At 45.1% G+C, this 14,430-nt stretch overlaps 1 protein-coding gene across 6 annotated transcripts in view; it reads right to left on the bottom strand.

Moving 5' to 3' along the window:
• Window positions 1–14,430, bottom strand: part of GLIS3 (GLIS family zinc finger 3) — a 544,141-nt gene that overhangs the window by 280,516 nt on the left and 249,195 nt on the right. For all 6 annotated transcript variants that reach the window (XM_042964562.1, XM_042964563.1, XM_042964561.1 and 3 more), the window contains one exon: window positions 12,448–13,573. In XM_042964562.1, the coding sequence (XP_042820496.1) occupies window positions 12,448–13,573 (1,126 nt within the window). The remainder of the gene's footprint in view (window positions 1–12,447; window positions 13,574–14,430) is intronic.

Below are 14,430 nucleotides of genomic sequence, written 5' to 3'. Positions count from 1 at the left end.
CCGGTGCCGTCGTGAAGGCCCCGTTTCCCGGACACGGCAAAGAACCAGGGTTACGGTCAAAGCTGGCCTTCCCGGGGCCCACGGTGGGGCAGGCTCAGGGCGACCCAGACCCAACTCAAGCTGCCGGAGTCTTCCCCAGGGGTGGCTGCATGCGCTGGGCTTGAGGAGGGACACACCTGCTCCACAGGGACAACCAGAGACGGTGACAATAAACTCCAGCCCCGTGCCAAGAACCCAGACATGCCCCACGTCCATTTATGATGCAGCTTGGGGCTCGCAGGAGAACAAAACAACAGTACCTGCCTCACGGTCACAGCTCTATAACAACACCCCACACAGCTCCCACCAACGCCTTCGACAAGTTTCGACAAGTGCAGCTGAATCACTTGAGATGGGCCAAAAGGTCAGGGCCCTGAAACCTCGCCAGCCTGATTATCTAAAGCCACTGGAAAGCACTCCCTGTGTTTCAGAGAACAGGTAGACTTTCCACTACACAAAAGCAGCTTTGTTTCTGTATCGGCGACGCCTCCTAATTAGAATCGATGATTTTTTTTTTTATTGTCGCTCCTGATAAGCTTGTTTACCTAGCTTCATTTTCCTAAAACACTTGAAACGTTTCTAGGAAGGGTGAATGTCGGCAGAACGCTGAGACAGGCCTTGAACCTGGGCTGTGGCACTGCATGATGTTTACAATCTGTCATCCTTGGGGGTAATTCTGCAAGCTTAAACACACCAAAGGACAGAGTGTAAAGAGCCAGGCAATTTCATTTTGTTTGAATATATTTATGGAAATGGACCAAAAGTGTCCATAGAGGCACATTGTCATTTTTTCCTTGAGTGTGTGCCAGTCCATGACCAAAGGCAAGCATTCGGAGACTAGAAGAGCATTTATGACCGCACTGTATCAAATAAGCTGCTTTATGAACAGATGGGGAATATTGTGTTTCAGGGTCTTAGTAAAATAGCCCTTCACACCAAATTTCTGTTCACAGTGGTGGATCTCTCAGTGATTCACTCGTGACCTTGCCCTTGATGATGAGCAGATCTCCCTCAAGGGTGAGTGCCTGTGGGACACGAAGACATCAGGCATCCTCATGACTTAGACAGATGATGAGCAGTGGGGAATTATGCACCAAGAACATGTAATTTGGACAAGGTGGGAAAAAACTGAGTAATTCACTTGAGATAACAAGAGTTTTCCCAGCAGTGGTGACTGTATGGTGATGGAATCCTTGGAGAGTAAATAAAAAAAAAAAAAATGGTTGGGCTGAAAAAGATCCACTAAGTTGAAAAGCAAGTCATAGGAGCCAGCGCTGGTAAGAAAGAAGAAATGGTCTTTCACGAGACCACTTTGACCACGTGGGGTCGCCACTCACGGAAAGCTCAAAGATCAAAACTAAAATGCATCTTCTTTTCAAGGGGATACAGAGAACCAGGAGAAGTCAGGGGTGTGCTCAACCTCCTCCTACGCACACAGAAAGACCATCCTCTCCAGCCTCCCTTACATTTAGCTGGGGTCAAGTGACTGATTTCTGGCCAATGGGATGCAGAAAAAAGTAAAGCGTGTCACTTTCAGACCCGGCTCCTATTGTCTGTTTCTCAACATCCTTGCTTTTCACACTAGACTCAGAGTGCCATTCGATGGAAGGATCCTGAGTCACTGTATGATCACAAGCTGTATTAGAACATGAGTAAGAAATAAACCTTCATCATACCAAGTCACTGAGACTTGGGGCTGCCTGTTACAGAAGTTATCTTAATATATTATAATAATGATGCTTCCTTATTAGCAATTGCCTTTTTGAATGTCATGTTATTGCCTAAGAGTTATGTCTCATCTCGTTCTCAGGCAGGATGATTTCGCAGCCCTGCAGGAGCCATGACGGAAATTAATTTGTTTTCAGATCAGTAGAACACAGGTTATCCATGGGGGAGGGGGGCACATGGCATCATTTTCTAAGATTTGAGAGAGAACAAACTATCCTTCTGTTTCCTAGAAGCTCACTCAAGGAATTTTTTAGCTTTTTATTATGAGAAATTTCAAATCATCATACAAGCAGTAACAACAGAATAATGGACCTCCATGTATCCATCACCTAACTCCAAGCATATGGATATACAGATATATGTATCTGTATATGCACATATACTGATCCACACACACACACACACACACACACACATATACAGGTAGATAAACAAGTATGTATGCATATATATTTGAGGTCTACTATATGTTAATCTAATCACTGAGCTGGGCACTGTGGGCAGGACTCAAAGGTGAATAATGACCTTGGAGTTTATAGTAGAAAGAAGAGAGTATGAATCTCAAACTCCATGAATTACTTCACTCTGAGGGCTACAGTGAGGATTAAAGTAATCTAGTAGCTCAGAGTTTGTAGCATGGTTATTTGCCTCTCCAACACATGTCCCTGAAGGAGTTTCTCTCCAAGGGAGAGGTTTACTTCCTTCCTAGTGAAAACTGGCTAACCAACCCCTGGGAGAACCAGCCCTGCATCTTTCCTCAGCCATTCACCATCTATATGTATGAATTTTATCTTTGCTGAAGTTCTTTCCCCAAAGCAAAGCTTGAAAAGGTAGAAAGAAAAATGTGATGCAAAGCAAGGGGCCCTGACGCACCATGGAAATTCGCAGGGAAGGGGAAATGGCAGGAGTCACCACAAACGCAACAGAAGATAAATTTCCACTTTTGCTGAAGGTGGGGACCCCCACTTTCCTCTCATTAAAACTGCTCACACCCACCCCCAAGTCTATTCTCTTGGCTAACAAAGCACCATTTGATCTTTTCACTCCAGAAACTGTGACAGGGAATGGAAGAAAGGAACAATAGAAGAGAAAGAGTTTAGAAGTAGCCATGTTTCTCATCAAAGGATAGGATTACCGGGCCTGATATCCAGGCCAATTTAAAGGACTTTCAAATAAACATTCTAAAACACAGAAATCATTCTGGAAGAGAGAAGCCTGAGACGCCGCCTTCTAAGTTTTAAGAGCAAGACTAATCAGATGCTCTATCTGGAACCCTCTGAACACCTGTGCCCCCTGTGGTTGGCTCTGCACTGTGCTGGTCACACAGGCAAACGGCCCGACCTGGCGAGGTGCGATCCCCAGGCGACTGCTAGAGCAGGCAGCTCAAGAAACAAAAGGCCCCTCTCTCCTTCCACTGCCCTCCCCTCTCTAGAGGCACGAGGCCCTACAGTGTTGAGCCAGAATCACTGGGGATGGGCACCATTTTGAGAACTGATTTAATTTGTACCCCTCTAACCATCTCACCACGTGGAGCTCTGTTCTGCATTGATTCAGTCTGAGCAGAAAACAATTCCAAAGTAAATCAGTCTGAGCAGAAAACAATTCCAAAGTAAATCTTAGCAGTGGGGGGAAAGTCTTGAAAGGGTTGACAGGCTCAGCATAAGGAACACCCGTCCAAAGCTTTGTTGAACACCACTTCACTCTCTTTACAGATTATAAAAAGGAAACATTTAACTAACAGAAAGTTATCATACACAGGATAATGTATGCGGCCTCTGTCCACATCTTAATCATTCTACATAACTGATCAAATAGCTCTGGTCTCTGGTCTCTCCCAGATTTAGTTTTTTTTTCTTTAAAGTCCATCACAGAAAATGCTTTCATGCTTGTCTTCACTTATGTGTTTCCCTGGCTGATCACTTGGCCTAAGAAAACTTCCTGTTTCACGTGATAGTGGCCAAGAGATACATTCTAATGAAGTTTTAAACTAGAAACTTTAAGAGACAACGAGATGGTTTGGGGGAGGCAGTTTCATTTCACAAGCATCAAAGTACAGGACTTGCTACCTCGCTGATGCTGCCTCCTAAGTTTTGCTTGTTTTGTTTTGTTTTTTTTTTTTGTATTAACTGGATTTGCAATACCATTAAGTGTGTGATTCTTTCTAATTTTCAAAACATTATCCCTATTTGATACTTACAGACCCTTTATTATTGGTCCAAGGTAAATTTCCAGCCTCCTTTCCTTCTCCTACCTACTCCTGGACCAAACTACGTGGGAATTGTTTCTTTTCCTGGGCTCTTTCACACCACTGTGTTATTAGCACATATTGTGGCCCTTCCCTTGAATGGCCTCCTTCCCTTTCTCTGCAAGAACGCCTGTCTTCTTTCAAGATGCAGTTACCTTCTCCAAGAAGCCTGCCCAGACTCTACAAATAGTTGGAAGCTTCTTCCCCTGTTTCGACATGAAAACAATTTGCATGGATCTCTATCAAAGCCTTGTTTCACTACTGTGTAAATAACTGTTTACAGAGTTATCACCCCTAGAAGACTATAAGCTCCTCGAGGAAATATCTCATTTATTTCTGTAACTCCCAGCTTCCAGGACAGGGCATGACACATGGCTTGTACCAAGTGACCAAATAAATGAATGGACACACACTGATTGACCGGATACACCAGTGCATATTCTATTTGGGGAGGACAGCTCTACATGTCGGTTTTCCCAGGACAGGCCTTGTAATATACTGATATTCTAGCGACACAGAACCCCTTCCGCTCTCAAAAGCGTCCCTATTTGAATAATAAATGAATTCTACAATCACCCTAAGTTTGGAGCCTGGTATCATTACTCATGCACACTGCCCCTGTCTACCCAGAGCCGGGTCATCTTATTTTCCGATTTCTCAACAACTTTTCAAATTAAACTGTGTCTTAATTCTTCAAAATTCTCCCTCAAAAGGGTTAGTCGTTCTCCCTACTCAAGCCCAGTGTCTATGGCCCAAGAAAATAAAAGTAGATAGTGCGCCACAACGTAAGCACACCCAGGTTTCATTCTGTTTTCTCACCAAATTCCTATCTACGCCAACTTCCTCTATGAGCGATGAGACCTGTTAAACCAACCCATCTCCCCTCTGGATGAGGCTGCCCATAGTTTGAGCCGACGGGGCATCCAGCCCAGCCAGCCAGGTACTGTGCTCGCCAGTCGTACATCCACTGCCTGGCGTTGGAACGTCCATTGTCCTATTGATAGTCCATTGTCCCATTGATAGTCTAGACGCCCTACCTGGTAATTATAGTAGAAACTAATAAATCTGCACGGAAAGAAAAATAAAACATCTCTTTTCCACATCCTTCTCCCCAGAGCTTGAAGAAAACACTTCTGGAAAGATCAAAGAGAATCAGACTACCTCTTTTTTTTTTTTTTTTTTTTGGAAAAATAAACGTTTGGTCTTTCACTCTACACACTCAGATTCTGTCTGGACTCCGAGATGTCAGCGCGACCAAAGGTAATCAAGACATATTCCAAAGGTCACAGAAGACATTTCTAATAAATTGCCAAACTAATTTTACACTGGTGCAGTCTGAAGGAACTAAGAAAAACACACTTTAGAATCCATATAGGAGCAAACGTCAAAAGGTTTGAAATACATTCCCCTAATCAGATCGTTCATGCGAAGATTTACATAATTCTTTCTAATTTTAAAAACATAATTTCGGGGCATGAAATCAGAGAAAAACCACAAAGCAAATATGAACTAAAAGGAACATTAACCGTCATGTAGTTAATGATTTTGTTTCATGAGGATAAAGCCTCCAAATATTTAACCTCTTAGGATTCCTCTCATTATCTATTGTTTTTCATTAATCCTAGAATTGCAGGGCAAAGAAACAGAAATCACGATTCGCTTTGAAACGTTTGCCCAAATCTGCTACGAATTTATTTTCAGGACAGAGTTCATGAAAGGCCAGCTCTCCAGGTAAAATGGATTAAATGCCTTCTAAAGGGAAATAAAATTAAACCACTACCAAATGGAAGGCTTCTAAACTGTGTTTTGGGATGTGAAATTCAATTTGACAGATGCCTTATAGACTGTGGTCGATGCCCCATCTGATGAGAATTTCTGTGGCTTTACTTTCACCTGCACCAAGGGGTTTGTAATTTATGGTAACATATATATGTCTACAGTATGTCGAACATGTAAATATGCCAGGATCTCTTTCTTAGGTAAAATCAATGGGAAAAAAAAAAAATCTTGCGATTTAGAATTTCTTTTCTCTTTTTTCTTTTTTTTAATCACAGAGCTCGCATTAACTATTTGACAGACTGATGCCTCGTGGGATAGAACTTGGAAACCACACTCTCTCTGATCTTTACCAGATGTTTCGCTGGTGGTGTTTCAGCCTCCAGAGGCAAAGAGGATATTAATGTTAATTTTATTTATTTAATCACATCAGGCAGATTTGATAAAAGGGAAAATTCAATATTTTGGTAATTTACCAACTCTTCAGAAACATCCCTGGTAGCAAAAGTGTTTTGAAGATCATTTTATATTAAAAGCAGAAAGGCTGCATTACCTTTACCTTTAAAAATGGGAACAAGGTGGCAGATTCGCCTGTTGCACTTTTAACTCAGGGGGGGCAGGAAGGGGCGATGACATACATCGCTCAGCACAGTCTCATCCCAACCTTCGCCTGACTATTAATTGCAAAGGAGGGGTACCCTGACACAAAAGGGATGCTCAGCTGAAAGCCTTCTGCCACTACCAGAGTCCCTCGATCATCATCGTATTTCTTGTCTCTGAATGTTATTCCAAGGGAACAAGAAATTACCCTAATCACTGTCAGGACGGTGGACATAATGAAGATGTGGTCGCTACAAAACACTGCCTCCCCACACCTTAACTGAAATGACAGAGCCGGCCTTCATTTCCTTAGAGTTCAATGTCAGAACGCGGAAGCTTTCAGAGCACCGGTGCCCACCCTTGGCTCCACTCTAGAATCACCTGGGAAGTAGCCCCCGGGACCAATGACATCACAGGCTCCGGGTGGGACCCAGGTCTGGGTCCTTTATAAAGCCTTTCAGGCAATTCTAATGTCAGCCAAGGTTAAGAACCACCTGCTTGCAGGTGCTAAGTAGGCAAGAGGCAAACAACTTAGTAGTCTAAGAAAAATCACGTCATTTCTCCAGCTCTGTTCTCGTCATCTGAAAAAAAAAAAAAATGATATGTATGGAAGGGAGGTGGAGTGTTAGACTCATTACTGACTTTCTTTTATTTGTAGGTAATTCATACTTACAGTTACGAAATATTTCAAACAGCATAGCACAGAAAATATTTTAAGATACCTATGACACCTATATTACTACCACCCAAGCTAAAAAGAACTTAATATTTGTTTCCATTCTCTCACTCTTGGAAAACAGATGGGGCGAAATACCTATCCCATTTCTTCTTACTTCTTTCCTCCCTAGAAGTATCCGCTATTCTAAGGTTACTGATTGTCCTGCCCAGTCCAATTTTATTGTTTAACCAAGTAATTATATGTCTGCAACAACTATATAACACTGATTAGTGTGTGTCTAAATCTATACACATTGTATTACACTGCATATACCCTTTTATGCATTTAATTTGTTTCATGCAACATTGTTTTCTGAGATGTATCCACACTGATATCTATCTATCCATCTATCATATCCATCCATCTACCTATTCATCTATAGAGATTTATACACAGTTCGTTAATTTTAAACTCCTTTCTATTATTTCATTAAGAATAAATCACAGTTTATTGATTTATTTCATCTATGGACAGATCATTTACCTTTTTTTTTTAAAGAAACAGAAGTACAATAAACATCTTTTTGCATATGGCCCTGTCACCATATGCAAGAGTTTCTCTAGGGTAGACATATGGACATGGTTTTGTTGGATATGCTCACATTTTTTAACCTTTAAATTTTTTTTTTAATTTCAGAAAGAGAAAGAGCATGAGAAAGCAGGGGAGAGTGTCAGAGGGAGAGGGTGAGGCGGGGTGGGGGGGGAAGAGAGAGAGAGAGAGAGAGCGAGAGAGAGAGAGAGAGAGAGAACGAACTCGTAAGCAGGTTCTGGCTTAGCAGGAACCCAATGCAAGGCTCAATCCCACGACACTGGTGTCATGACCTGAGCCAAAATCAGAGCCGGATGCTCAACCGACTCAGCCACCCAGGCGCATCTGGATATGCTCACTTCTACCTTTACTAGATATTCCCCAATTGCTTTCCCAAAGTGGTTACACCAATTACTCTTACCAGCAACGTTAATGCATTCCTCGTTCTCTCTGTCCTCACCAATACTTGACATTATGAGGATTTATTAATTGCTCCCAATTTGAAGGTTATAAAGTGGTCACGAATAGTTATAGTTTCCTACGGTCTCTTCTGCTCATTTAACTGTGGCCACTGCATCAGTGCCAAGCCTTATCAAAATAACAAAAGAAAGGATGTGATTGAAAAAGCTTCCTCCAAAGTTTACAGTGAATTTACTTTTCCTCAAGAAATGTCTTACATGGCTAATGCTGGCCCATGAACCCATAAATCAGGCCATTAAAGAGGAATGGGGACATGGCCCCGGCTCTGTATTTATTTTCTTGTATTCCATAATCCAATGTTACTTAAAAAGCAAACTGCCCAATATTCTAGCCAAAGCAAACAGTCCGGACTTTGCCAGGCAAAATGCCTGTGGAGAAATGAGTCAATTCATACAAAATTCAAAGCTGTCTTTGGTCAGTGACATTTTCGTGAAAATCTGTGGGTGGGTCAAAGTCTTGCAAAATTCCTTTTTGCCATTGGACAAAATTCATCCAGGAAAAATAAGCAAAATTAAGTGGCGACCCACATTCCCCCTAATTCCCTTCTTAACACTCCCTAACCTCCCAGCACAACTGCTTGCTGTTGTATGCCAAGGCAAGCCATCAGTGTTTCTGATGCTGGCAATAGAATGGCTCACTGTCCCCCTTTTGCCCCTGCTCGCTCTGCTCCCATCAGATAGGCTTTCTCACAAGAAGTACTGGCAGACAGAGTGTGCCTGATCTCATTCAGAATACACCTTCCTGGGAACGCTACCCGGGCGTTAACACATTCTTCAACTTCGTGGCTAAAAGACCTGTGGTCCAGACGTTCTCGGTGGGCGCTCTATTGGAACCATTGCGATGGCTGCTGTTAGAGATGGTTAATGTCTATCGATAATTTGGGATGATACTTTATGTTGCCTTTTGAGGACCGTGAAACAGGGGTTTGAGAAAGAAAGAAATTCTGAGGCTCCGTGACTTGTTCTGACTTGAGTGAGCGAACCCTTCTCATCTCAGAAAAACATAAAAGACTTCAGCACAGTCGTACCTGGGAATGCTCAAAAGTTTTGGTGAAATCTGAGATTCATCAGTGTTGGGATTGGTCTACCATCCGGAAGGTCGAAACAGAATGATTCAGCATCTAGAAATGGCTTCAGTTAGTAGACGGCAGTGAGCGGACTCAGGTATTTTTAATATAACGTTGCCATATCCCGGTTTCTGATTTAATGGCGGGTCTGTCTGTCTGATTGCCCGCCGAGGACTTCCCTTCTCCAGGCCCTTGCCACTGGCTGGGAATATCTCTGTCATCGGGGCCAGGCCTGGAAAGAGAGCAGCCGGTCTGGCTTTCCACAGAAGAAGAAGAATGAGATGTAGAGAAGGGTGGAGTTGTTTGGGCGGGAAAGAGAAAAGAAACCGTTCTCTTCTTCCAGTAAGTTAACCAAATAATAAATGAGCAATCCTCCCCCCGTTCTGCCACCTCAAATCCAGAGTGATCCGGATCCCAGAGTTCTGGGTGAGACAGACGAGTTACAGTCAGAGATTCTGAGAGCACGTTCTCCCCGTGCGTGAGCTGGAATGTGGCATCCAGAGAGAACACCGGCGCTAGTCTCTTACCGTAAGCACGCTGTCGCTGAATAGCCCCGTCACACACCCTTCTGCCACCATGACTTCCAGAAGCACAGTGTGCTGCTTGTAGCCATGGTCACCAAACACAATTGGGTCATCACATCTTTCTTGGGTCAAGAAGCTAAGTGAGTGAAAATGATGACTAACTCTAACTACGGTTCAGAGAAAATTAAGAGCAGTTAAACGTACGTGAAACAAAAGTGAACTGGGGCCTATAATTTAAGCTGCTCCTAGCCTTTGTGGCATGTGACACGGCCACAAAAACCCAAAGATCACTTCATGTCTCTAAGAGATGAATGTGGTCATTTGACTTGGCAACCATCTGGAGCTTTGAATCAACTACCATCAGATTTCAAAGCAGTGGGAGATGAAATATTTCAGTGTTAACAATTCTTTGTGTCTGGATTCCAAGAGTGTAGAGACTGGTTTTGCAAAAGGCAGAAAATGCATCCTTTCAGATGAGTATCCACGTTAAGTACGGCGTCTTCTCCCCGTGGCCACAGCCTGAGTGGACCACCGAGCTCCACAGCAAAGGTATTTGCTGCCCCTCAGCTAGAACCCTACAAATCAAGCAGATGACATACGGCGACATAATAGTTGTGAAAGACACAGCGCTCACACTGGGTACGTTTTATATGAAAACGGATACCTTCCTGCTAAAAAACATACAGTCCCAAGACTAGAATTGCAGTATTAGTCGGCTCCAAAGAAACGCTGTTTTGTATAAATACATTTGCACTGTAGCATGTGTGACTTAATTCGCTGTGGGTCTAGATTTGATAGGCCAGCATCAAATCTGGCAATCTGAATTTTTTGGTTCCATCCAGAAGTGGGAAGTACGCAGACTAGGGGAGAAAAGAATTCATCTCCCGTACCCATCCTGAATAATACAATGAAAAGCTATCCAGAGGTCTGCAAATGCTCACCTCTCAGCTTATTCTTTCACCGAAGTATTTCTATTTTTAATAGTCATCATGCACTTTAGCAAAAGTCAACTTTATAAAGTTATACGCCGCTGCAAAGTCTGGGAACAGTGGGAAAATGGGGAAACCCGACTGCACAAAAATTAATTTTGCAATGCAAAAAATATTTTTTGGATAATTCAAGCCTTTATGTTTATTTCAGCGAAGCCAAATCCAGCAAACTATTTTCAGCCAGGATTAGTCAGAACTAAAAGGTTGGACTGTTTTCCTTCAGAGACCGAATGTCTTTCCTGCCTGCAATAGGCCCGTGTGTTCCAAACCGAGTAAATGGAATTGCCTTCAATTGCTTGTCTCTTTCTGGCATTTTTAATGCAGAACCCTACTGACAGAGCAAGGTTTTGCTGCCTGAAATGTAATTATTCTTTTCACTCATATAACCTGGCATTCCCACAACGTATCAGCTTCTGGTTTTCCTCAAGAAAAATCGCAACATGGGGCAGAAGGTAACGGCAAGAAATGCAATTTCATTGCACCAGAAATTCTTAAAACTCTTTCAGAAATACCTACTGGATAGTAAAAAGGTGCTTCCAATACCTGCATTACAGCTATCACCTGTTTGGTTTGCTTTTACATAAATCGGACAACGTGACCAATCTACAATCAAACACAAACATGGCCCAGGTTCTTTCTCATCAAGACCTACTACAGCGAGGAGCGACGCTGGCCAGGGTCTGAATCAGTTCCTTTTCGAGATGATTTATACATTTCACGCATTCGGTGAGCGGCGGCATATCCAATATCCGGGGAGCACCTACAATTCTCGGATTTTAACTCCGAAAGAAATAGTCCTGTCCATCTAAACTAATATAAAACACATGTTCTTCTCCTTCAAAGAGTTAAGCGAGCTGTCTGAGATTGTGCAAAGCTGCCCTATGATCCCAAGGGTGATGTCCTGCTTGTAAACCCTCAGGGTTTCTGCTAGGTGTGAAATGATTGTGAAATCACTTAAGGGTCCTATTATTCAAAAATAGTAAGTTTTGCCAAGAAACAGACACAGTTCCAGGATCGATGTCGTGAAAAGGGGAGGCAGGGGAGAAAGAGACGCTACGCCCGCTCCCTTCCACACCAAAGTCCCCTCTTGCTTCCTTCTTCTTGTACTTCCCCACAAAATTGTCTCTCCTTAAAATCCAGCAAGATCCTGTGAGATCCTGCTTCTGTGGTATCCCCTGGGTGTTGTTATGCCGGCTATAAATCATTAACTAGTCTCACAAGCCCGGAGTGCCGCGGTGTGGGTGTATGCGGCAACATTTTTACTAGCCAAGTCGCTAAGTGTGAGTTCCTTTCCAAATATCAGAACTACACCCTCCTCCAACCCCAGCGCTCGCCCAGTTATTGGAGGGGAGGAAAAAAATCACTGACTATTTGCTTTGGAAAAAAAGCTGAAGCTCGCTGGTAGGCAGTGTGTGTTTCTCTGCCCTGCACATTTCAGCAACTTCAAGCTGGTGCCTGGGAGGCAGGGATTTTCCAAGATTCTGGACAGCGCGGCCGATATCCACCTCCCCCTGACGTTTTGGGATCACGTTACGTCCGCAGAAGAGCATCGAGAAGTGGAGAGAGACCACCGCCGCTAATAATTTAAAACAACCTTTCCTGTCCCGGGGCTGAAGGGAAGTCGCCTTTCATGGATCCCTAGGCCCGCACGTATCCAAATTCCGTAAACCCGAGGAGGAGCTCCGACTGGCGGCCAAGTTCGGAAAGACCCCCGTGCACCTGCAGCGACCCCCTGCGACCCTGAGGAGACTCACCGTGCACTTGTTGGGCTTCTCCCCGGAGTGGACTCGCATGTGGATCAGCAGTTTGTACCGGGCGTTGAACGGCTTGTACCTGCGAGGACAGCCGGCCCAGAAGCAAGTGAAGTCTTCCCCTTTGCGCTGGTCGATGTGAACCTTCTCGATGTGGCGCACAAGTTCCTCCTGCTGCTCGTACAGGGCGCTGCAGTCGATCCAGCGACAGCAGTGTTTGCCCCCCGCGTCTTCCACGTCGCCGTCCTCGTCCAGCGCGGCCCGGGGCAGGGCCAGCGGCGGGGCGCGGGGGCCCAGCTCCGGGTGGTGCAGGTGTGGGTGGGCGTGGTAGGGGGGCGGGGGGCCCTGGGGGGCCGTCGGCAGCGGGGGCAGCGGGACCGCGGGGGGCAGGTCCAGGGCGCCCCCCGGGAAGTCATCCAGGCGCTCGGTCTTGAGCAGGCCGGCCGGCTGGCCGTCGGGGTCGGGCAGGCCGTGCTGCACCACCGTGTTGGCGACCAGGCCGGGCTGCGGGCCCCCGTGCTCCAGCTGCTGCATGCGCTCGTACTCCAGCGCGCCGTCCTCGCCGTAGGCCGGGGGCGCAGGGCCCCCGCCCCCGCCCGCCCCCCGCAACCCCTTCTGGCCGCTGGGCCCCGAGCACGGCGAGGGGATGCAGCTTCCGCGCACGCCGAGGAAGTGCCCGTAGACCTCGGGCTGCGGGGACACGTTGGCCGGGGAAGCCCTCGACCCGTTGATGTAGGCCACCAGCGACGTGGGCGAGGTGCGGATGATGGTATTGAAGTCTATCCCAATGCCATCGGACAGCGGGGACAAGGACAGCGCTCTCTTCTTGGAGCGGGCCGAGTGGGACCTGGCCGACGAGTGCCGGGGGCTCGGGTAAGGAGAGTGGCTGTTGTCCACGCCGAAAAGGTAGGACGGCAGTGAGTTAGAGACATTATTGCTGGACATGGCTGTCCCCGGAGGAAGGCTAAGGAGGTCCCCTAGATCGATGCCATTCTGGGAGCCGTGGCTGGAGGGCAGCGACGGGACAGCCCTGTAGCCATGAGACCACTCTTGTTTCACGCTCAAGGCCGACTGACTTTCCGTCAGACTCAAAGTCGTGGACGCCAAAGACTCACGAGAAGTAAGGGACCTGGAACAGCAGCCAGAAAGGGGGGGGAAAAGACAAACATTTTAGCAGGATATGGATTGCTTAAGAGCTAAAAGAACACTGCATTGACAATCCCTTAAGTATTTCCCCTAATTACATTCTCGGCTAAACACACATTCTTTGGCTAAGATAAAACCCAAGGCTTTTAGTTCCAGGTAAATAACATTTTACCAAGAAGAACAATAGCGGCTAATGCTCACTGGAATCACAAAACAAAAGATCTATTGTTATAAATAATCTTAATACTTTAATGATAATAAATAGCCCTTGCTTTGTTTTTAAATATCTTTTTTAATGTCAGGGGAAAAATTTAGAGACCTGGGAATAATTACTGATGCCATTTCATGGCAAACCAAATAAGCAAGTATTTATTAAGCGCTTACTGTGCACAGCACACTACAGATAGACATTGCAGGGGATACGAGTCTAAACAGAGTTCCACCCTTTGAGCTTATTCTATTTGGCTGAGTAAAACAGAAACCCATGCTTCATTTGGGGGGAAAAGAAGTGAATCCTCAAAGTCAAACGGTCATCCAGGGGACCCAATACTAATTTCACAACATTTCACTGATGATCAGGAATTCTAAAGATTTCTTGAAGAGATAGCAACTCACTCCCTCAGCACTCAGTGACAACATCAAATCAACCCAGGAAATGAAAATATACAAAAGACAGCTATGATACATAAGGGAATGACAGCCTGAAAAATCAAGCCCTATTTGGAATTATGCACTTGGGCCATGCAGGGTTTAACGACGCTTGCTAGTCTGGGGTTTTCCGCGAGTCCCTGTACTTAATTAGAGCAGCCCTGGGACCAAAAGCAGATTTTCTGCATTTAG

This window comes from Panthera tigris, chromosome D4 (assembly GCF_018350195.1).
Source record: "Panthera tigris isolate Pti1 chromosome D4, P.tigris_Pti1_mat1.1, whole genome shotgun sequence".
Classification (NCBI taxonomy): domain Eukaryota; kingdom Metazoa; phylum Chordata; class Mammalia; order Carnivora; family Felidae; genus Panthera; species Panthera tigris.
The sequence above is the reverse complement of the archived record's forward strand: the minus strand, read 5'-3'. Positions and strand labels throughout refer to the sequence as shown.